The 25402-nt window shown below is 39.2% G+C and overlaps 1 protein-coding gene across 1 annotated transcript in view; it reads right to left on the bottom strand.

Moving 5' to 3' along the window:
* Window positions 1-25402, bottom strand: part of sppl3 (signal peptide peptidase 3) — a 34903-nt gene extending 9501 nt beyond the window's left edge. Inside the window, exons 1-5 of the mRNA XM_039780200.1 lie at window positions 24867-25402; window positions 5745-5822; window positions 3882-3973; window positions 3648-3767; window positions 3332-3410 (exon numbers count right to left, since the gene is read on the bottom strand). Coding sequence (XP_039636134.1) covers window positions 3332-3410; window positions 3648-3767; window positions 3882-3973; window positions 5745-5822; window positions 24867-24892 — 395 coding nt within the window. The 5' untranslated portion in view covers window positions 24893-25402. The remainder of the gene's footprint in view (window positions 1-3331; window positions 3411-3647; window positions 3768-3881; window positions 3974-5744; window positions 5823-24866) is intronic.

Here is a 25402-nt window from a genome sequence, read left to right as displayed (position 1 = left end):
CCGAGTGGCGCAGAAATGTGGTGATTTGTATCCATTTAACTGCTAACTGCTGGTGGAGTTTGTGACTGTTAAATGCCGACCATTCTACATTGCACGCTAATTCACGGCTGTGTTTATGCTCGGTGTTTACAGCCCACCAAGCGCTAATGCTAGTATGTGTTAGCTGAACTTTACGGAGCCTATAAAGTGTGTGTACTAAATGTAGCCTGTTTCGTATGTCATTTTTATATAATGTCGTTGAGTCACGATGAAACGTTGTTTCATGTATATGGTTGAAATAAAACACGCTTGAGTTGAGTTGAATGCCTCGGTCTGTCTGTGAAGCGGTAGGCGTGGCTTGGGAGTGGACTCAAAGCAACGAAGCAGGTGCATTCTGGGATTTGGTGTTTTTCATCCATATAAGACCAAAACACATTTTCTGGCTTTTCTCGGCCTAGAAGGCACCAATTAAAAAAAAAAAAAAAAAAAAATCACATTTCTACTACATAAGTGACCCAATTTAAAGATATATTCAGCTTTCCAGCGGTGAAATATTCCTTTAATGAAAAACGTATGACATGTTACTGCCAACTTCGAGAAAAAACATGAATAGGCGACATGACGTTCGGCTACTTTGGATATTGATAGCGGTCATGTCATGCTGTCATGTCACAATAATTAAGCTAGAATTATGCAATCACAGACAGTGGATCTGAGACTTTTATTATTTGTTCTGTTTGGGTTTCTATATTTGAGAGTGTTGTCAACTCAATACAGAGAAAGAAGTTGTAGTTAAAAGAGACCACCGCACCATAGGCTCGTGAAGGACTGGCTTTGCTTTGCTAGCGTCGTTGCTAGGGTTGGTAGACCCGCTGCTAATATGGCACCTGTGCCTTAACAACCCGTATCTACCGGACCGAATAGCAACTGATATGCCTGCGTTGCTATCTGATGCTCCGAAAACAAATGTTAGAATTAGGCCTGTCACGATAGTCAATAAATCAATTAATCGCACGATAAAAAAAATGAGCTCGATAATTTTTCCGGCCGCGATAATTCCCATTTGCATGCTTGTTTGTTTTTCTCGTCTCTCTCTACCAAATAGACTGGAGGACCACTCTCGGTTCCTTAGCGTAACGAGGAGTGAACCCTCTTGTCAGTCGCATGGTCTTTGTGGGGGCGGGACTCCTGGCGGAGAGAGAGACAGAGACAGACAATGCTAGTTGAGAGTTGGGGCAGGGTTTCCCGCAGCACTTTGCAGTTAAGGCGCTGTCAAAAAACTAAAAAGTATATGAGCGATATCAACCGTGTTACTCGGCGTCCTGTTTTCTCCCTTTCATTTCAAACCACACAGCTGACAACCTGCAGGTGGAGGCGGTGGAGACAGGCTCAGACATACAAGCGGTTTCAGGAAAGTGGCTGCATGTGTCCGACAATGCATAGAAGATTAACGGTACAAGCCTACAGCTGTCCGCGGACACGGAGTGTGGAAAGTATGTCAGAGGTGTGTGTGTGTGTGTGTGTGTGTGTGTGTGTGTGTGTGTGTGTGTGTGTGTGTGTGTGTGTGTGTGTGTGTGTGTGTGTGTGTGTGTGTGTGTGTGTGTCGGCCTGCCCCCACGGCCTCGACCCGCGCAGAGGAGCAGAAGCTGCACCTTCGCCAAAATGAAGACTGAAAAGAACTATTTTGGTACAAACATTTATCTCGCGCGGGTGGCAGGCATAGCCATATAGATAGATTAAATGTATTAATTATATATTATTTAAATTTAATATTTAGTGTTAAGTAATTGTAAAATGTAGTACAGAGTCTGTAGTCTATCGCACAAACACTCGAGGAATGCAGCAAACTTTTGACAGCCAGTAGGCTATGAATTGCCTGGGAGAACATGCGTGTCACAAACGGCAATTCCACAACTCTACATCAGCGTGAAAGACGACATACTAAAGGAGATCAAAGACATATTGTGGATATTTAAAATGTCTTCCAGTTCCAGTGTTAAATATTCTTTAGAAATAAAAGTGTATTGATCTTTGAAAAAGTGTACCTGCATTATTATGCCATTATCATTAGATGCAAATTGGTCTCTCAACGACAATATTATCGTTTATCGCAATAATTTCTGGGACAATTTATCGTCCAGCAAAATTTGTTATCGTGACAGGCCTAGTTAGAATAACAGAAACATCGCAGCATGTGACGCTAGTTAACATTACACTCGTCAGCAGCTAACGTACCGTTAGCTAGCAGATGGATTAAACACGATTAAAATGCTGACAGCTAAACGGTGTAAAGTGTGATTTATTTCACTGTATAGGATCCAACAGCAGTATGTTAAGCAGTGTGCAGCTTTCGTCACTTGTCTGAAGAACAACAATGACGGTGTGTCGTGGTGCATTCAAAGTTGTTGTAAAATACCCTTTTGCCATGGTGGTTGTTTTTGTCGTTCAACAGCAATTTACTAGTGAAATACGTTATTGTTATAAGTTATAGTTAGTATTACATTATTATTAAATCATTTAATTTTGACCATATGGCCTAAAGTTCTTTTCCCCCCTTTTGCAATAATTAGGTTTTGTCCATTTCGCTTTGTCTGTCAACAAACAAAACAAACCAAAAATACATGTTTCAGGACAGTTTTTGGGAAGATGATAAAAACGTTTTTAGCCTTGTATCACTTACAATGCACTGAATTATTAGCTGATTTATAAAAAAAATGTTAGATTTTATATCTATACCTATCTATAAAATGACTTGAAGAAGATACTATACAAAAATACTAACTTAAACTTGTATTTTCCCCCTTTTTTAGTCATTAAGTCTGATGGCTGAAAAGAAAACCAGCCCCTTATGGCAGCGCTTCACCCAGCCAACACCAGGGAAGGCCAAATGCAATATATGCAGCAAGTTGGTACTGCTATTGTTAAAATTGTCAATTTATTTTATTGTTCTCAGATGTTTGATAAATGCTGCTAAGTGCACTAAACTTTATTTTTTCATTGAAAAGTTTATTTGACAAGTTAAGTTTATTTTCTCTCTTTCTTCTTACCCGTTTTGTTTATCTATACAATATATGTTTTTACATTACACATGTTTAATGTAAGTATACAAGTGCAGATTGGTGTTCAGGTGTTCAATAAATGTTTTTGTTGAGAAATTTTGTGTGTGTATCTTAAGTACTTATTAGTGTTAAATTTTATCTTTCAAATAGAGGTTAAAAACAAGCAAATATCGGCCAAAAATAATCGGCAGCATATATCGGCCATCGGCCGACCCTGATTTCAAAAGATCGGCATTGGCCTGAGAAAACCCACATCGGTCAACCTCTACACAGAATCCACATTATTTCCTTACTTGTTCTGTGGAGAGCAGGGTCTGGTCAGATACTGGCACATTGGCAACAGGAGGAATGCAAACGCAATTGTTGCAAGAACTGAGGAGAAGAGCAAAGCACAGCAGTGAATCCAAAAGCCTAACACACCTAGGCTGCTTGTTCGAGTCGTTTTCTGTCAGCTTAATTGGGCAGCTAATGTCTTTACAGTTTCAATATTCAACGTAGATTATTAGAGGCCTTCCCCAGCGTGTAACTACTGAACAGAAACATGAAAGCCTCGTTACAGTAATTCTACCGCTGTGGAGTTTTTGTCTTAAGTTCAAGAGCGGCACTCACCTGCAGTGCAGATGGTGAAGACCACCTGTACCGAGTCAAAGAAGAAGAACATGACTAACAGAGACACTGAGGCTCCTATGGGCAGGAAAAGAGCCTGTGTGGAGTCTATAGTTTGAATACCTGCAAAACAAAACAAACATCAAAGTGACCAAAAAAACGATAGCTGATTACTTATACATCCAAGAAAACATTTTGTCTGTGTATTTCAAGCCTTGCCCTGTATGTAACACTCACTGCTGTTTGTGTTGCCGTTATTGAAAGCCCCCGTTGTCGTGGGGTTACCGTCTTTATCCTTCTCCTGGTTCTCACAATCCATGTTTAATGACCTGCAGAAGGGGGAAAGCATCAGTTATCAGAATCTCAAAAGCATGTAAACTGTTGACATTAGCTGTGTATAAGACTTAAAAAGACTTATTCTACGGCAAATAAATTACTGAAGACTAGTACTACGACTCCTGAAAAATGATAGTTTTTATGCATATAAATATCTCTGTCAAGGGAAGATGACTCAATCTTTCTTTGGAGAAGTTTGGGGGGAAAAAAGGAAGGAAGTTTGGGTGAAATGTTGAATTGATTGCTTGATTTTGCAGAGAGTGGGATGTCCATGAACTTAAGCTGAACTGTGGCTCTACACCGAAACCTGAAGAGTCTGATATCGATTTCCTTGCAGTTTTTCTTTCCTGTACATAACTGACATCAACAGTCCTGAACACAGTACATAGCACATACAATTAGTTGTAAAAATCAAATACGCTTATAAAAATATGATTTCCCTTGCATTCCCTTCTTACATTACAAAGTAGAATTGTTAAACATCGCTATTGGCACGTTTCCATAAAATCGGCAAAAGAGCCAAGAACCTTTACACCTCATTGACTTCTAAATAATAACTACAATTCACCAAACGACCATAATGTGCTCTGACCACTTTTTATATATATATATATATATATATAATATAATAATATAATAATATATATATATACACACATATATATTATACTACTATACTTATATACCTTATATATACTCTTCCTTCCTCTCCTTTTCTCTCTCTCTTTTCCTCTCTCTTCTCTTTCTTTCCTCTCTCTCTCCTCTTCTCTCCTCTTCTCTCCTCTCCTCTCCCTCCTCTCTCTCTTCTCCTCTCTCTCTCCTTTTCTCTTCTCTTTTCTCTCTCTCTCTTCTCTCTTTTCCTCCTCCTCCCTCTCCTCTCTCTCCTTCTCTTCTCTTTTCTTTTCTTTATTATCTTTCCTCTCTCTCTCTTTTTCTCTCTTTCTTTTCTTTTTCTCTCTCTCTCTTGTTATTGTATCTTTTGTTTATTTTGTTTTATGTATGATATGTATATGCTCTATATATATATATATATATATATATGCTATATATATATATATATATAATATACTACCACACACACACACACACACACACACACACACACACACACACACACACACACACACACATACATATATATATGGTAGTACAATGTTTTTCTCTGAAGTAGGAGTACACAGTAAGTCTGTAGTAGGCTATACATTGTGGTTGCTAAGCGCTTTGGGGTCCTTCTGTAAGTAATTTTGGCGTACAATGGTTCTGGAGAAAGCTTCAAGCAACAAAGCAATCGGCCCCTTCCAAACAGGCATATTTTCAACGGGCACTGTACTAGTCAAATAAATAACAGATGGATGAGCAAAACATACCTGCCTCTCAATTCAGCCTGAGATTCAAACCAAGCCATTTACTTAATCATAATCTCTAAAACAAATGTGTTTTGGTCAATATCCTATTGCAACTAAAGCAATCAAAACACCATTAGGTGCAGGACTGTGGATTATTTTGATGAACTACACGCACCAATATCATATTACGCCTATTGTTCACCTGGTACACTTGGACTGTGAAAGAGTCAGACAGTACTGCAAAAAGTGTTTTTCACCTACTTCATTAACCAGAAGATGTACATTTTAACTAGACTGACCATGGGGAATAGGTCCATACATCAACTGCATGGTGCTCATGTGGCAAAAAAAGATGTGCTCTGTAATTCATTGTCCACTGTCCTCTTCACAGCTGAAGTGATTGTTTAGTGAGACTCACCTGAAGCTGCCGTAGACGATGAGAAGGATGGAGATGAGGAAGGTGGACACCTGGCTGGAGTCAACTAGGGAGTAAGCCCTAAAGAGGAGAGAGAGAGAGGAATACAAACATGAGACTGAGCACAAACGTCTATGTAATGAAACTAGAAAAATTAGTTTTGCACATACTGCAAATACTGAAGACAAAAAATGGTTTTGCTGCTAAACTTAAAAACAGTTTCCAAAACAACTTTCTTTATGCTGACATTACATTGATTAGCTGTAACAACTTGTATTGTTTACTTTCCTGCTACACACACAAGCTGCCACTTCATTTAACAGAAGGAAAGTAAATCAGCCTTAAAATTAGGGGTGGGGGAAAAAAAATCGATACAGCATAGTATCGCGATATTTTTCGTGGCAATACTGTATCGATACACAGACGCCAAGTATCGATCTTTTATGATATATGTGATGGTCAGTCTGTCTGTTTGACAATCCCCATTTTGCAGTAATACAATTGAAGTGAGATGAACAAACAGAGAAATGTATCTTTTTAGATAAAACAAATGTTGACAAAATTGTCCTTTGGGGACATCATTTGAAACTGGGAAAAATTGGAAAAAAGGTAATAAATTGCAATATATCGCAGAATATTGCAATATGTTTAAAATCGCAATAATATTGTATCGTGACATAAGTATCGTGATGATATCGTATCGTGAGGCCTCTGGTGATTCCCACCCCTACTTAAAATACACAAATTGTATTGTGAAAAGACTCTTGTGAATCAGCTGCTTCCTCCTTTTGTTGGTCCTAACTGGAATCTTTAACACACCGCAAGTTGACTGGAACTTGATATTAAATGATAATGTTTTGGAAATGTTTTCTACCCAAAATACAACAGTTTTATTTTTTACCAAATTGCTGATTCATTACAAAGTGACAACACTTTTGATGTTTGAGTTGAAATCACCATCTGACACACTCAGACTTGTTATCCTTCAGATCAATTAAAAATTTTCACTATGTAATTTCATGTTTCTAAGCCTCTCTGATCATTTTTGAAAGAGAAAAATCTGTCCCGCTGGCCGCTGCCATTTTACCCTGCATGCTTTTCCAAGCGTGACAGTGGAGGTGTTAGCTAAAGGACACACTATTTTAGTTAAATATTACAGAATACTGTTGTATGATTACCTGACTACACATTTATTATTTCTAGCAATGCACTTAAATGTCCACCCTAAAAAATAGAGCCCTACACAAAATAAGTTATTCGAGACAGACCTGTTTCTAGCCAGGTCCACTTTAACTTGGATTATGAGAGAAAAATAATCAATTCAGATGTACAAACCATTAGTTGGAAATCATGGTTACACAGTTCTCTCTGTAATTATTTTTATACCACCATGCTGTGAAAAAAAATAAAAATAAAAAAAAATAGTATGCCAACTGTAATTTCAGTCAATAATTTCAGATGCTGCACTTTGACAATCTCACATCCTCTTTGAATGTCTGCAGGCACATTTCCCACTCCAAAGGACACAGCTAAAATACTTCGACAACCAGAATTGACGTGCGCGTGTGTGCTGAACGACTAATCGTTTTCAAATCAAAATTGTGATTTAAAAGAATGCGATTAGCTAATCGTGAAGACCGCGATATTTAGTTGAATGTTTGGTTTAACATTTTTATTCCTCTTTTTATTATTGTATTTACTGTTATTTCATAAGATAAATGCTGGAATAATGTTACATTTCACAGATTCAATGTACCATGCTTATTAGAAGAAAAACACTTATTGCTGAAAATTCGAATCTATGTTCTCATCCTTGCATAATAATATAGAGCAGTTCTGATGGTGTCTCGTGTTATAATGCTCATGTTTAATCTGTTACACAGTGAATATTGAATAACTAACTAAACTTGAAAAAATAAATCACAAATCGAATCGTAATCGCAATATCTGGCAGAAAAAAAAAATATCAAAAGAATTTCCCCAAATCTTTCAGCCCTAGTGTGTGTGAAGAAAATGTTATTTTAGGAATTGAGATTAAGGGGTACAGTACTGTATCAGCAAGTGTTAACTAACCAAGCTTTTAATCCATTTTATGCAATGGCCAACTGACCTGTACATTGTGTATATAAGGGGAACTGGGTCGGCCCAGTTTAATTAAAGTGTTAGACCATTATCACGGTCGTCAAAATAAGATGAGAACAATTTAACATTATTTTCAGTGACCATCAACGAGACCATTGTGTTTAAAAATATTTGTAATCACCACACAACACACCGATACTGCACGCTACACGAAAAGGCTGCTGCTTTGCACAGAGCCAAACATTCTGTCCCACTGAGATCAGTGGGCTTCATAATTACACACAAGAAAGCAACAAAGAAAGGAAAGTGAAACAATGGGATAGCAAAATTTGAATTGCAAATTTTGCATAAAAAAAAAAAAAGAACTGGGGAAAAACAAGCTATTGATTATGGAAATCAATAAGGAAACACATTGAGGCGACAGCGACTTGAGAAACGTAATACGTCTCCATAGCAGCAGGCGGCGCTACTCTGTATTGTTGCCCAAAAAATGAAAACCGGCAGCTGATTGGACGAACGCATCACATGGGTTTGTTTTCTCCGGAAATTCAAAGCCAGGCTGTCATGATCTCATATTGTACTAAAATAGTTCACTGAAACATGTTTCTGATAACATTTTAAGCGAGAAATAGGCCATGCAGTTGCTGAATCTGTCTTCATTTCAGCTCAACAAAGTCTCTCAGATTTTGAGAGACTCTAGTCACCTCATTCCACTCCCCATTTCCGGGCGAGTCCCGACTGCCCTGCCTCTGACTGAACATGTCAAGTCAGCCAAAATGAAGGCCGAAAGCCCCTCAGACGGACGACGGCACGGGACACACCGAACAGACTCGAGTCAGACTGTCGCCAGACTGTCCAACGGCCGATTATCGGCCCTGTGTGTCCCGGCCTTAACATGCAACCTTATAATGCAGGCCTTTTTCTGGGGCCAAGACAAGGCTGGCATTGTGAAGTGGATGCCTTCAGTTACAGATTTGACCCCAATCCTGACCTGTCTGTCTCCTGTCAAACCCTCTGGCCAAGGGTGAGGAATGCGGGCCGGAGTTAACAGAAAACAAAACAGCGACCCCATATTAGAGATGCACTGATAGACCGGCCGGTGACCGGAATAGGCCGGTTTTCACGTGCTCGGCCATGACCGGCAACCAGCAGGTCAGTCTGACATATGCCGAGTTCATGCCGGTCAATGCTACAATTAACTGACAACATAAGTTGTACGCGTTACAGTTCTCAAGGACGCAGGCACACACGGATGCAACAGCACAGTCTCTTTTTACTTTCTCTCAACTTTTCCACCGTGTGTCGCGCGTACCCGCTCGAGGTGTGAAGCTCGTGTCCGCGCTATTCTCGCACATGTAGGTAACCTCGTGAATTAACCTGCAACATGTCAGCTGTTTGGAAATTCTTCAGCGTGTGTGCAGAAGATAACAAGTTTGCAATATTGCAACATCTGCAAGGAAAAAGTAGGGCGTTCTAACATTGCACTTTAGATGCGTGTGAATTTTGTGTGAGTAATTTATATAGTTCTATTTTATAGTGATCCATTCACTGTTAAAAAAATGTTCTATGTTCTGTGCAAAATGTTCTATTAAAGAAAAGATAGAAAATAAACGTGTGTGCTGTAAAGTGGTTAGAAAAAATGAAATCCGAATCGGCTAAAATCGGTATCGGCTGGCCTAACTCAAATGAAAATCGGAATCTGCCTAGAAAGTTGTAATCTGTGCATCTCTACCCCATATAATGTCATCATCATCTTAGTATGCATGTTATGTAGGATTTATGAATGTACGTTAGCAACAGTAGGCTAATTCACGAGGGTGCTATTTTATGTGTGAGCTAATATTGCGCATCGGTTCATGTGCGCTACAAGAGTTATCTTTCTGTTCATTGAATGCATTATTCAGTGCAAATATAACCAAGAATGTAGTTTAATCTCAGTAATGATGGTATATTAGGTTATTACTGTCGCAAACAATCCACTGTACTGTCGTTACGCAGATTACAGAGATTTGATTTGAGTCTAGACTTTACGGCACCGTAGTTAAGTTAAAGTGGGTTAAGTTGTAATTTACTGCGACCTACCAGCAGGCGGCAGCATAGCCATGTAATACGGTCTATTTACAGAGGCCATTTAAATGTATGTCTGATCGTTTCTATGTTAACGGTTAGCCCATAGTAGTAGAAAAAAATATTTATGTGAAGAGATATAGTAAAATACAAAGTGCTTATGCACGTTTGCCTCTGAAGTAAAGGCTGGACTACAATAGAGCTGTTTGTAGCAGTTTGTGAACTGTGTTTTCTGTTGGAGATGGTAAGTGCCTTTGGGCTTTTTCATTTTGTAAACCTATAACGTGCACAAAAAAGATATAACACAATAAAGGAAAGGGGAAAAGCCAAAAAGCATAACATGAGCACTTTAAAAGAATACTGGAAAATATTGCATTGAGTGGAAGAGCTAATGTTGATTAACATTTGTTGCTTGGACCGGTAACGTTGTGATTGATAGTCGTGATGCAGAGAAGACGTATTGTTTAAGTTTACTTCAATGTCTGCTGGTTATGGTACTTAAACGTTTATTATTAGACAGTACGCAGTACACACATTGAATATGCAGTACGTCAGTATTTCAAACAGCCATAGTGTCCAAGGAAAGTACACTACATTTGCTAACAATACCATAATGCATGCATGCATGCATACATGCATACATATGCATACATATGCATACATACATACATACATACATATATATATATATATAGAAATTCTTAATCGACTAACACTCATTCAATTGTACCGACTAATCGATTAGTTGATTTAATCGACAGATCTGTAAATCTGAGTTTCTCCGCAAAGAGTCATGCAAAAGCACCACTTTAATTCTTGTGTTTACCAGAGATGTGCTCGTACGTTTCTTGGAAATAAGTCATTCAGCATGAAAAAAAGCATCAAACATGACTAATCGACTAAAGAAATCTAAGTTGATTCTATCTAGATAGATAGATAGATAGATAGCGAGAGAATAATCTTTAAGACAAAGAGAGACAAAGCTACAGAGGGTGCAAAGCGGCAGAGGGAATGTCTTAACAGTCGTGAGGACACAGGAAAACCACAGCAAAAAGGAACAATAGTCACAAGTTGACCCCCGCCAACACTGACTGAATGACACTTCACAGGATATTTGTTACACTACAAGATATGGTTATAAAAAAATAACCAACAATTTGAATCAACAACTAACAGTTTCTGAAATTGTTCCCACTACTGCACTCTGGCATTTCTTTGTTTAAATTAAAGTTTGATTTAGTGTACTCTAGGTGATCTTTATGAATGCACAAATGTATCCCGCTCTATACAACTGGAGCCAGCAACTCAATCCTTATGTGGTCGTAGTGAAGCAACACACAGTGAATATAAATGGTTTTACTCTGCAACATACTGTACCATGCAGGCTGCCTCATGACTATTGCAGATGAAATTCACAAAATACTTGCACACAGAAAATGATTATAACCACGTAGAAAACCTCTGGTTAGAAAGTATGAACATGGAGGATAAATACTATCATGGTCTGAACTGAGCTCATATGCATTTTAGTTTGGTCAGAAAAAATAATTCAACATTTGGATATCTGCAAACAAGGTACTAAAAAAGGCACTATTTATCATGTGTAGAAATATCAGTGCATATAATATACTCAGCCCTTTTCTGCTGGCATGCAGTGAATACTATTTCAGTTCTGAGTATTGCTAGGCTACATTACCAGTTTTCTTTCAGAGTACTGACAGAGACAGCAGCCCTTGCATAAAAAGTGCTCCAAATAATTTTCATTCTGGTGCACATGTGACAAAGGAATTCACAGGTTTCATTGTCTCTTTCAATCTCCTGTCTCTTTCATTCATTCAGTAGAATAGGAATGACTACAGGGTGACTAGAAGGAGAGTTGTAACATGTAGTTCACTGTGGAAACAGGACACCGGGACAGTGCTGCAACACGTACGGCCCCAGTCTTGGTTGCCCAATACTTAACAATACTTAGGCCCCTACTTAATGACTAAAAAACACACTCAGCAGGCATCTTTACAGATTCGTCACATTACAGAGTGGCTGGTGTACCTGACCCTAGATGTAGGTCATAACAAACGTCGAACAATATAGCCGATCCAAATAGGAGTTTCTTTTTTGTAGGTTTAATTAAAATGTCGTGCTAACAGTTTGGCCTCAAGTGTTAAGAAAGTGATTAAGAAACTGACCTTGTTTTCCTACAAACAGACAATGATGTCACTGCCTCACTGTCAACACAGTGAGCAGATAGACAGCTAGTTTAATCTACCACAGATCTAATTCATATTCTAGCATCAAACTGGTTCGTCTGAATTCTGGGCACAGAAGCCTGTAGAACATGGGTGAGATAGATGAATGGAACATTTAAAAACAAAATACAATCCCGGACTGTTGAGGGCTGGATGGCAGCCCAAAGTGCCATAAGACGTCCTTGTTCACTGACAGACTAGGTTTTCAATAACACAATTCCAATACCGTCCTCCATCAAGCCAGTTGCATGCATGACTTGACCACTAAGGGCCAGGTCACCAGGCCACAATGAAGACTTTTATGCTGCCTGTGTGAGGCGTGAATATTTAAAATAATATCTCACTCAGTTCTCACCAGATATACACAAGGGGATAGAATACACAAACTGAAATATTGTGAGCCACATGCATATATATTAACTTTGCATGCGCTGTAACACTCCAGCTTACAGTAGCCACTGGGTGGAGTTGCCATTGGAGCTCCAATTGGGAATTAACATTTATCAGCCTCCACTTTCTCATCCAATTACAGATGAAATGGGTTACATCATTCAAGAACAAGAATGTAATTTGTGATCAAAAGTGACCTTTTTGCCTCCGGGAAAATAAGTAGACCTCCCCCATATTGCTGCTCTGGTATGCGTTTACATCCTTCGGTGGCATTTGTTCTTTGTTTAGATGAGTATTGATAAGGTGTCAACATAAAAATTGACAGAAATTATTGACTTTAGAGGGCATGCAAGGTCCTGGGTTTGGTTAGTCAGCTTGGAGGTAAAAGGGTGCCCTGCAGAATGATGGGTTTTAGAAAATGTTAGGGAAAAGAGAGATCTAGCCATATTTGCTGCTGGTCACAGATATCAAGACTGAGGTCCAGATTTAATCATTTTGTTTATCTTCTCAGAGCACATGTACACAATAAGTAAAAGTGTCAGGCTCAGAATTTAAGATGCATTAGACCCCTGTATCTCCAAATTAAAACTATTTAGGCTTTGGAATTCTGAAGGCTCATCTAAAGTGGTGCTTTTGTTCCAAGCAAGCGAGGTGCTTCAGTAAATCTGTCAGATGTGTGCTCTTAGCTGAGAACGCAGCAGCATAATCATGTCTACATAGCTGAGCATACTGTAACAGAAGATCTAAAAAGGGACAGTGCTTGCTGTCATTTGTCTTCTTCGGTGTACCACAGATCACAAAAAGACTACAAACAATCCTTTACACTTGATATTCCTGCAGAAGTCAACAGTTTCAACATTACCTACTTTGTGAGTTGTGCGAACGTTTAGTTGATTAGTCAGTGTCTTGAAAGGACGAGCTTGAATTAGATTGTACTGTGGATAGTTTTGATCATAGGATTTTGGGATTAGATCTTAATAACCATGTTTCCTGAGGAAGGATTTTTCTTAAATTCATTAACAAAAAAGCCAAAAAGAGAAAAAGATACTTTTGGACTACTACTTAGCGGATGTTGCCAAAATGGACCTGCAGCCATCATCTCATACATTTTTCATTTCATGATAACATGTTTATATTATTTATAATTATAGTAATATTAAAAAGGGATTATTTAAGAATACATTTTGACAAACCTTTATATAATCAATGCAATACTATTTTCTGGAGAATAGCCTGCTCTAATCTCAGAAAAACCGATTGTGTACGACACCATGTTATCAGGATGCGGTCTGAGGTAATGACAGTAACGACTAGGGGTGTGACGAGACACGAAGCTCAGGAGACGAGGCGATACACGAGACTGGGTTCACGACAATGAGACAAGATTTTAACACTAATTTAAAGAAAACTTCAATGACGAAATATGACTGGAAAAATAGTCTCACATTCAATTAGTGTTAATTTTGTCACCTATTTTTAATTTAGTCTTAGTCTTAGTCTTGTGCCAAAAATTTTTGTTAGTCAAGTTTTAGTCGACTAAAAGTCTCGCCATTTTAGTCAAGTTTTAATCAAAACATTTTAGTCTTTTTTTAAACAAATTATTTCCGATAACCATTTCAGACAAATAGTTATAAAAATAAATAAATGCTATATATATATATATATATATATATATATATATATATATATATAAAAATAAAAAAGTTATATACATATTGAGCCTCTTCCTTAACGACAAAAACAACTGCATGAGGAAAGGATATTTTACAATAAAATAAATGCAGCACGAAACTGGCGAGGCGTATTTCAAGTGAACGCAACATGTGTTGTTTTTCAGACAACGGCAGCTGCAGACTGTCGTACGTCTCGTGTTGGAAATAGAGACAATTAAACTTTACACCGTTTAGCTGTCAGCATTTTAACTGTGTTAAATCCAACTGCTAGCTAACGGTGGGCTAACGTTACCTGCTGCCAAGTGTACTGTTAACTAGCGCCCCGTGCAGCGATGTTTCGATTGACTCTAACCTCCGATTAGGAGCATCAGAGAGAAGCGCAGGCTATTCGGTCCGGTAGATAACGGTCGTTAGGGCACCTGTCGGTGCCGTAGCACCGGGTCTCAGTAACAGCTGAATATTCTATCTCATGATGAAAAAGTAGACGATTGTAGACGAAAATGAAGAGAGATTTTATCTTAGTTTTGCCAAACATTTTAGTCTCGTCTTTTTTCGTCAACAATAATGCATGTTAATTTAGTCTTAGTCAGCGTTTTTGGACATTGGCGCAGTCTCGTCATCGTCTCGTCTTAGTCATGGAAAAAAAGGTCGTTGACGAACATATTTAGTCTCGTCTCGTCTGACGAAATTAACACTACATTCAATCGAAAGTCACAAAATGAAAAACTTTGAAAAAGGTTTTTGCCACAAACTCAAATGGCTTCTCTCCAGTGTAACTACCTCTTCAGACCTATGAAATTCAGTGCCGGTACCCAATGGTAACTTTTTCTGGTACTTTCCCTCGGTTACAAAAAAACATGTATTTTAGTTGTAAAAATAATTCCAAACCCATTTATATTTACATAAAACATTTAGCTATTTATTTAGATGCCTAAACATAACTGGCCTGGCAACCCAAAGGCAAAGGTTTTCTTTCCAGATCTGTGTGGTGACTTATGATGTGGGGGGTCTAGGGTCCTCCCCCAGAAAATTTTGAACATTAAACACTTCATTTCCTGCATTCAGGTGAATTTTGATGCACCTATTTCTACCTTTTTACTGAATCAATTTATGCTGGAAATACCTTTATGTAAAAGGACAATTCAAATAATAAAAAACAATGGAATATATTGCAATAAGGCTCTTAGGCATTCTGTATTGCTTTCAACTATTTATTCTCCTTTGGATCGACTTTTCTAATTATATCTGAGTCAGCACACACTCTCTTCCCTCCTATATTGTGTCTTTTGTTGGGGAAGTAACCTCCTTAAATGTGCATATGACAATTATTCACCTCAATAATACATTAATTCATTTTAATTAATTAATAAACCTCTGGACTGTAATATTTCAGATGTGTTTGAGCAAGATTTGTGCTCATGTTCAAAACTTTGTGCACATTAAAAATATAACTCATCCCATCTGTGTTCTCTGTGATTTGGAGGAGTACCGGTACTTAAAACTTAGGTTGTCCTTTTCTTTCACCTTATAAAAGCGTATTCACTCCCTTATGGAGTTAGATTCCCCTTTACACCTTGTAGCATGTAACAACCAGAAACACCAGCACATTAGATTCATCCCCAAAACATGTAGGCTAAGCACTGTAATGCAAGGTTAATAGAGCTGAGTAGTTAGTTGCAATTTCCAAGTTGAACCACTTCTCACACCACTTTAACTTGAATGTAATGGTACAGCGCTTCTTAAATTCAGCTTGAAAAGTTGCGCTTTCAACACAAGGGGGTAAGCTTCGCTTCAGAACTCGAGCCATCTATGGCGCCATTTTGTTGCTACCTGGCCATCACCTCCTGTTAGCATTCCGCTGACCGCCATTTTTTTTTTTTTTTACATCACTTGACTGCGAATAACTTTACATCTGAAGCATTTAAAGACTATTTGTCCGTTGTTTATTTCTAAAGAAACACGACAATGTATAAAAGGCTCTATTACCTTGTACCTCACGTTATGGCTCCGTAGCAGACGTTTTTGTAAAAATAGGCTAACGATTGTGTCATAACCAAGTGACTTACTGTCGCACAGTAGAGGAATTACCGTATAGTACAGGAGAAGCTTGCAGGCAGTTTCGACTTACGTTAGCGGTTTAGGTTTAATTACTAATGTTAACTAGCATGTTAGTTAGCAATAATTGGCCTGTGCTTATGTTATCTCCTTACATATACCTACACTCTCCTTCTCTGTAAGATTGGGAATGATTGAGATTTCTCTTGGCACAGCTAGCAGAAGACTTACAACTTTCAGACAGGTTGCTCACGTCACATTTACGTTGTCTCTGTCAGTTGGAGGCTGCGCAGTAAAGCTGGCCATCACCGGAAAAGTGCTTCTAATAGCCTTCACTGGTCTCCGTCCAGAGCAACGGGGTCTATTGGTCCATTTTATATATGTCAATGTTTCAACACAGTCTTAACACCGTTGCTTGCAGTCGCTATGGCGACAACATGTCATGGGCTTTGCTTATCTGATCTGCTGGATCTTCGATGAGTAGGTACCGCGGCGGCAGTCTTGTCTCTCCTACCCGTGTTGAGCGGGCGAGTTCTCACTGTTCATGGTGATTTTGGTAGTCTTGACTTCTCACAGCGAGACACGCGATCAGGTACACAGAGGGAGAGACCGATGGATGGACAGAGAGAGACAAACACACAGCCACATGTAGGCTACAATTCCAGACCACAGTTTTCCCCACTCATCCTGTCTCTTTCTATCCGGGAGGAGAGAGAGAGAGAGATCGTTTTGTGACCGGCGCAGAGAAATAAGCGTCCGGTATATTTTAACTGTTATAATGTAGCAACACCCTGCTACGCCCCTACTTAGCGGGGCTAAGTTCGGCTGGCATCCAGGCTACCGGTTTCATATTTGTCAGTCAACTTTTCAAAATACATTCGGGGCTACACTCAAAACATTCGGGGCTGAAGCCCCGGCAAAATCGGCTGACGCCGCCTCTGGTTTTATGTGAAGCACTTTAAATTGCCTTGTTGCTGAAATGTGCTATAGAAATAAAGTTGCCTTGCCCAACAACCTCAGCCTGTCAGTCTGCCACCAGGGCATATAAACACTGCTGTGCCTGTTTGTCTCTGAAGCGTAACCTTAACTGCACCGTGATCTCGCCATTATATTATATTGCAGCAAACGCTGTCTGCGTGAAGTTTTTAAAACCATAACCATACTTGCGACCACTTCACCGGCATTGCCATGACTCAATGTGACTTCAACAATCTGCCTAGACGACGTACTCTCGCTCAATCTACACCACACCTCTGCGTGTGGGTCAGAGCTGAGCCCAGCTCTCTGTCAAACACACAGAGGGGAGGACTGAGAAGCTTGCGCTTACAGGTACCGAAATTTTGCACTGCTTGATTTTACGTGAATCGGTCCTCGGAGGTTTGACGTCATTCTGCACTTGTGTAATGATAGAGAGACAAATTTTTACCTTGACGAGAAACCTCGTCACCTTTTAATATTAAATTGTGACATCACACCTCTACTAACAACTAATGGCAGGCAGCGCCTATGATCGACCAATTACCAGTCAAACTACATTTGTGCCAGATTTAAAAGACATTCCCTCAAGGCTTTCCTGAGATATCTCGTTCATGAGAAATTAGAGATGCACCGATTGACCGGCCGGTGACCGGAATTGGCCGTTTTTCACGTGATCGGCCATGACCGGCAGGTCAGTCTTCATGCAGATTTTATGCCGGTCAAATGCAATCGGGCGCCGCATGATTAATATCGCGCAACATCAGCGCACCGCCGCTCAATCAGCTGTTTATGAAATGTTATAAAGTCGTAATTATACATGGCTCTGCAGAGCCGTCTGCTCTACTGATCTCAGCCGAACAGTCAGCCGCTCTCTCTCCCCTCTGAGGCTGAATAACTGGAACATGAAAACCGCGGGTCCCGTGAAATATGACAGCTACAGTTTATCAGACAATAGCGTTGGGCACACTGACTTCGATGAATTTACTGTTTATCAGACCCCAGATGAGACAAGAACCTAACGTTAGCAAGCGCTGCGGTGATGGTCCCTCTGCCTCTGATGCCCAGCTGCAGGAGTCGCTGTATTTAAAAAAAAAAAGACGCTATATTCCTCCAACATCACACACACACACACACACACACACACACACACACACACACACACACACACACACACACACACACACACACACACACACACACACACACACGGAGTAATTTATATAGTTCTATTTTATAGCGATCGATTATTCAAAAAAATGTTTCTATGCAAAACTGTCAATTAAAAAGGTCCCATGGCATGAAAATTTCACTTTGAGGTTTTTTTTAACATTAATATGCATTCCCCCAGCCGGCCTATGGTCCCCCAGTGGCTAGAAATGGTGATAGGTGTAAACCGAGCCCTGGGTATCCTGCTCTGCCTTTGAGAAAATGAAAGCTCAGATGGGCCGATCTGGAATCTTCTACTTATGAGGTCATAAGGAGCAAGATTACCTCCCCTTTCTCTGCTTTGCCCGCCCAGAGAATTTAGCCCACCCATGAGAGAGAGACATCATGGCTTTCAAACAAGCAAAGTGGCAGTTGGTCAAGGCCACACCCCCACCCTCCTGAAAACATAATGCCTTCGGCCACGGCTTTCACGGACGTGGAGGTATAAAAAAAAAAAAAACACACTAGAAAAAAGAAATCTAAACCTCCCTATCTCTACTACAGGGCTGATTTCTTATGGGACCGCAGAAGAAGAAAATCTATTTTTGTTGATGGCAAATATATTGACACATTGTCTAATAACCTCTGCCTGTGTCCATAAGCTAAGGTAATTGTACCAGTACAGAAGACTGTTGAAAACATACTGTAAAACACAACAACCTCAAACCACACTTGTAAGAACCACGATAAGCTTCTAAAAACATTTTGCAAGGTAGGAAAACAAGCTGCAGTGATGAGTTTAGCAGATGGCTGCACGAGTATCGTAACATGCACGGGTTTTGCTTGATACTGAAAAATAGGGATCACAGTGAACAAAAGATTTTCTCCACACATGGACAGCAATGGTTACGAATCAATTCTCAGAATCCAATAACTGTGAAAAATAAGTGCTAAAACAACCACTTCAATTACCCATGCAACTCACTTATGTAGAAAATAATATTGCTGGTTACAGCTTCTTTATAACTATCGTCAGCCAACAATAACCTGCGGTATGTGTGGGAAACACTGCAAATATTGCCAAGCAGAATTTCAGACTTTTAGTTTGATTGATGTGGTTGCTGCTGTGTTCACATAAGGAGATTACACCTGGCAGTGTGGGCAGAGTGGTTTAACTATACTACCTTTTTCCCCTTTTGTTTGCAAGAGCTCGGTCATGAAGCAAGGTGATGCCTTTGTTTACCCATGTATTACAAAGAAATGTTGTCTGCTACTTTACCAACAAACGTGAACACATCCATGCAGGGCTCAAAATTAACATTTATGTCCACCAGCAAAATGGCTAGTGAATGTTCAAGTTTTACCAGCCACAAAATTTTTTTTGGGCTGATGAGTGAAGCAAATCTACTAGTCACTTGCATATTTTACCAGCAATTGGCTGGTGGACACTGCTCATTTTGAACCCTGCGACCATGTTTTCAGAAACCCAACGTAGTTGAACTAGAGCTGCAAAGATTAATCGATTAGTTGTCAACTATTAAATTGCCAACTATTTTGATAATGCATTATCTGATTTGAGTACATTTTAAGAAAGAAAAGTTAAACTTCTGATTCCAGCTTCTTAAAATGTGAATATTTTCTAGTTTCTTCACTCTATTACAGTAAACTAAATATCTTTGAGCTGTTGACAAAACAAGACATTTGAGGACGTCATCCTGGGCTTTGGGAAACACTGACATTGTTCATCATTTGACATTTTATAGACCAAATTACTAATCGATTAATCGAGAAAATAATCAACAGATTAAATCGATGATGACAAGAATCGTTGTTTGCAGCCCTAAACAGAATCACATTACATCAAACCTACGATTGTTGACTTGGCTGTTTTCCACATCAGAAAAGTCCTGTCTTTCTAATTCATATTCTAAAACTTACTGGGACATTTATTATATGCACTTACCACATAATCACACTCTTACAACCAGCCCTGAAGATAATATAGATCGGACCCTTTGGCTGTTCAACAAAGCGTTCAACTGAGATGCTAAACCAAAGCAAAAGCACATCAACATTGGGCAAAAACAATGGCTACAGCAAAAGTTATGAATTTACACAGAATACAGGCCAATATTTCAGAATGTCTATACTGGGTCTCCCCGTGGTAGCAGATAAAAATAATGGCAAAACAGAATGGTTCATTATTAAAAGATAATTACTTATTTCACTCCTAATTAGCAGATTAAAAGTTTTCACATGAGGGCACCAACAAGTGCAGTGACTGATTGAGGTTTCCCAGATACAAATACAATAACGAGTGGCACACAGCATTTGACATTTGCCTTGATGAAGAAGTAAAATAAACACTTTACGAGAACTGCATAGGTCTGCTCTTACGCAATATGTCTGTGTGACTGTATATTACTGTGTGCACTTCAGGAAGCACCACTTTCAATTTCACCTAAAAAGTGATGGTTGAAAAGATCCGACTTACACAGCATGCATTTGCCGAGGCGCAAAACTGAAAATGAGGAAAAGAAGCTACAAGAAAAAAACTCCATTAACACATAAATGTACCAGTGTAATGTAACATAGCCACCTACTGAAGGTTAGGGCTCAAGCAAGCTGCAAAGCTACCTGCGGCTGTGAAGGCTGTTGAAAGGGGCATCAAACTACAACTTTCAAACAAGACACCTTCAAAACTGTACATTAGCCAGTTGGTCACCACAAAGCTAAACAGGGCTTGCTGTGGTTTACTTATTAGTAGTTTTTCCAAGCAGTAATTTGTAGCTATAAAACTAATTGTGCAAACAGAACATGCAAATACTGCCAAGCACAGCATCCAAACCTAATGTCTGTACAATATCATTAGAGGTCTTTAACACCCCCATACTATGCCACTAATACAATAAATTATATTATGCCTCTGGTTGCTTAATGTAATGGTTTTAATATCAAAATGCATAATTGTTTTTTAGATGGTCGTAAAGCAGAACATTGACTTGTAATGTGAGAGGTATGTCACAATTCTGTGGGTGTTTAAATGTCTGCTTTCAAGGTAATGGGAGCAAGGGGATGCTTTGAATGGCTCAAGATGTTATATGATGATGGTTAAGTATAACCTGCCGTGCCAGATGGTTTGTTACACGGAATAATCAGAGAAGCCGTCATTGTTAACGGTTTGGAAAAGGAAAGGCAAAAAATACCTGCCAGGTGATTGGATGAACCATAGGTCTAGTCCACCATTGTTGTTTTGATACGAACACACACACACACACACACACACACACACACACACACACACACACACACACACACACACACACACACACACACACACACACACACACACACACACACACACACACACACACACACACACACACACACACACACACACACACATTAATTTGTGTGATATTTGATCCTGTGATGATCGCGTGATCTTGCAATATCGTGAGAATCCAACTGCCATGCAAGGTAAAGTAACAAAAACAGACAAAAATGGCAACAGTAACGCTTCCAAATGACCATCCTCTGCTGCTGAGGATGGCTTGATTTGGGATACTGGATAAGCCTGATTTAAAACTTGTATCTGTACATTTAAAAAAGATAAAAAATATAGCATAGGATTTTCTGCAACTTAAGTTATTTAACCTCACTAATGTTGGTATGACGTAAAAACATTACTGACCAGGTAATGTAAACAAAAATATTGTATGTTGATGTGCAGTGTAAAAAGCTGGGTGATAATTTTACCACAATGGCTGTCTTTGCACATTGCAGTGGTAAAAGGAAATGTGACTTATCAATTTGGTTGCAAAGCAAAAAACTATTCTAGCCTGAAGATACAAGCTTTATTGTTAAAGCTTCCACTATTCTGCCACCTTCACTCTTTATTCATCTCTGAAGTTCTTCAGTGACATGTAAGCCATTTCTACAATAGATGGTCACTTCTCCTTAATGTTTTTCTGCTTAGCTTTCACATTAACACAAGCAACTGCACGTTCAGGTCCCATTCAGATGGGATGGTTTTGAAGGAAAATACCAACATTTAAATTTTATCGATCTTAATATAACATCTGTGTGCCCCATACAGAAAATGGTCCAAAACATGTTTAGTCTAACAGACTGGTTATTTTCCTTTGCATTTCCCTTTGTGCTAAGCTTGGCTTAACAAGTCTAAATATTGTGTATTTTAAACACCATTTCCACACGGCATTAACGTGTGATTGGTCTCTGGATATGCTATCTGGACGAGATAAAAGCATGATAACGCCAGGTTTAAATGCATGCGGAACACATTGTGTTGAGTATGCAATCAGATCAGCCTGAACACATCTGGAGGTGCCATGTGATCGGATTTCAGCCAGGTGAATGCAATCCGTACAGCGTCACATTCTTAAGAAAGAAATCCACTCAGCAAGATCATCCAACTCTGCCTCTTCTTGCTATATGCATATAGAGATCCGAATTACAATACATGCAGAATGGAGATAACGCTTATTAATATCAAGTGTAAATGCTAAGGGCTATGGAATGGATGCAATTATCAAGATAATTTATCCAAACACAGATCACATGTTAATACAGGTGTAAATGGGGCCTTAGAACGCCTTTTTACGTGTTTGTGTCTTTGTTAGAAAATTCTGCGACAATCCATAGCTGTAAAGAAGCACTCCATGCAAAACCTAAAACATCAAATCAATCATTAGGCTAAATCAACTCTAAATCAACTCTGTTTTGGACAGAGCCATAGCCCTTTAGTTTTTTTCCTCAATCCTGAACAAATAAAAACCTGTAAATAGGATTTTTATCATTGGTTAATGGCAATAAATTAATTCACTAGTTTCATTCTCCACGTTACATTTAAAACACAATATTTTAGTAACCACCCCAGACAATACACTGAGCCTCTGAAAAAGTAAAACCTCCTAAATAAACATTATCCCAACCCAATAGATTTTCTATAACAATGTCACTTTGCATTCCCTGGTATAAGTACTGCTGCTTCCTATGCTAAATATTGATAGTAAAAATGGATGTCACACCAGTTCCACACTAACCTTACAGAGTCCAGGTCAATTATAAAAGAAAAAAAAAAACTCCTGTATCAATATGCAAGACAAATTAGATAAACAGTTAATAAATGTGAATTGTGTGTTAATAAGGAGTCTCGTGTAAGCAACATCCCTAACATCCCTTATGACATGAGGTTTATGAAAACCTCAATGACACAAAGCCAGTATAAATTTGTCAAAATAAAAAGTCATGGTGTTCACAAAAATCCTAATTGCAGAAAAGCTTTAGTTAACTGATTTCAAACTGATAAAAGTCATACAATTGATATGAAAAGACTATAAAGACATGGCATTTCCAGAAAATAATCACAATAAATTATGACATTAAATGAGTTAGACAAACCCATAAGATTAAAACACAGCATTTCTGTGGACCTCTACCATTCAATGAACCTCTGCTGTTGAGTTATTGGTTTGGACTGCCCATACATAAGATTCTGCTCTTAAAACGATCACTAAAAACATTCAACCCGTGTTGTTAGGATCAAACAAGCGTAATTTAGTCTACATCAATTAGCTAGGCCTCAACGAAGTCAGGTCATATTCATTCATGGGGACAACGCATTTCAGAGATCACTTCATCTCTGTCTGGCATCCCTTAATCTATTCCTTACAAAGTACTACAACTAAACTATAACGTTAACCTGGCTTTAAATTTGTATACCTCGCAATTCTGCACATATATCTTTTGACAAGCTGTCGTGTGTCACAATCATGGATGTATTATATATTAAGGTCACAATGCCAAGCTCACCCTGAAACTGGCATTTTGTGATATGACTGCGATGCCAGTTAGCTAGCTTAACGTTAGCGCTACGGCAGAACCTTTGTTATTGTGTGCAGCGGGTCGACGACTAGCTAATGCTAGCCATCTAATCAGCTAACACTAATTTGTTGATACGGTTTACGTTCAATAATCTGCTTGACACTGACATGCAACGTTATGCTTCTTGAGCAAAATTACAAATTTCAGAAAGAAAGTGCTGATAATGTGAGCTAACGAGTCATTCACCAAGTCGCTAACCCAAATGAGCTTATCAAGCCGTTAGCTAGGCAGCTAGCTCTTTAGCACTCGCTCACAATAGCACCATTGGAATTGACCGAACCTGGGTAGCGTTAGCATAGCGTCAGCTGGTGGAGCTGATTAGCCGCTGCTGCTTCAAGTTAGCTGTTAGCAGTATTACAAAATTTGATTAGTGACATGTTGGTCTCTCGACGCTGTTAAAATGTATCTGAAGGCGTATGTGTGAAGAACCAAGTATTTTCGTAAATTGTCAGAAATACAATTCATTGGTTTAGTGACCTAGCTAGCTAGCTATATCAATCAGGCTTAGCAGCAGCAGCAGCAAACGTTAGGTAGCTACTAGCTAGCTACTAATCGGCAGCGCGATGCCTGTGCGCACTCACCAAGATGAGTAGCCCTGCTCCGCCATATCGCCGAATACAGTGGGTTCCGCGACTGTGGCTAACACAGATTCAAGTCCCGGTGGCAACCCGATGGGACCTCGGAGAGGTTTTCAGCTTTTCCTTCACAATCCAACGTCCTATCGGTTACTTTAAGGTGACAACATGATGATACATCCCGGCGGCAGCTAGTAGTCACTAGCTGAATATCTTGCAACTGAAATGGGAATGATGGTTTGCTATCGTTAGGTGGACAAGACAAAGCACCCAGAGAAAAAAAACACTGATGTTATTTTCGTCAGTTTCGCTAATGTCCTGCTGTCACCCCAGCCGAGAAGGCTCGGTCTCCAACGATGCTACACCCACTGTACATCCATATTCAGCATAATGTTTCCTGAATAAATTCGGATATTCCTCAAGTCTGCACCCCTAGCTGTTATGGAAGACGCTCAGCATTGCTTTCTATGGCGAGAGTCACGGGGACGCGCAAAATCGCCCTGCTGTAGAGCTTCACAAGTAGGACGTGCACTGAAACGCTT

The sequence above is a fragment of the Perca fluviatilis genome, chromosome 17, assembly GCF_010015445.1.
Source record: "Perca fluviatilis chromosome 17, GENO_Pfluv_1.0, whole genome shotgun sequence".
Taxonomy (NCBI): Eukaryota; Metazoa; Chordata; class Actinopteri; order Perciformes; family Percidae; genus Perca; species Perca fluviatilis.
The sequence above is the reverse complement of the archived record's forward strand: the minus strand, read 5'-3'. Positions and strand labels throughout refer to the sequence as shown.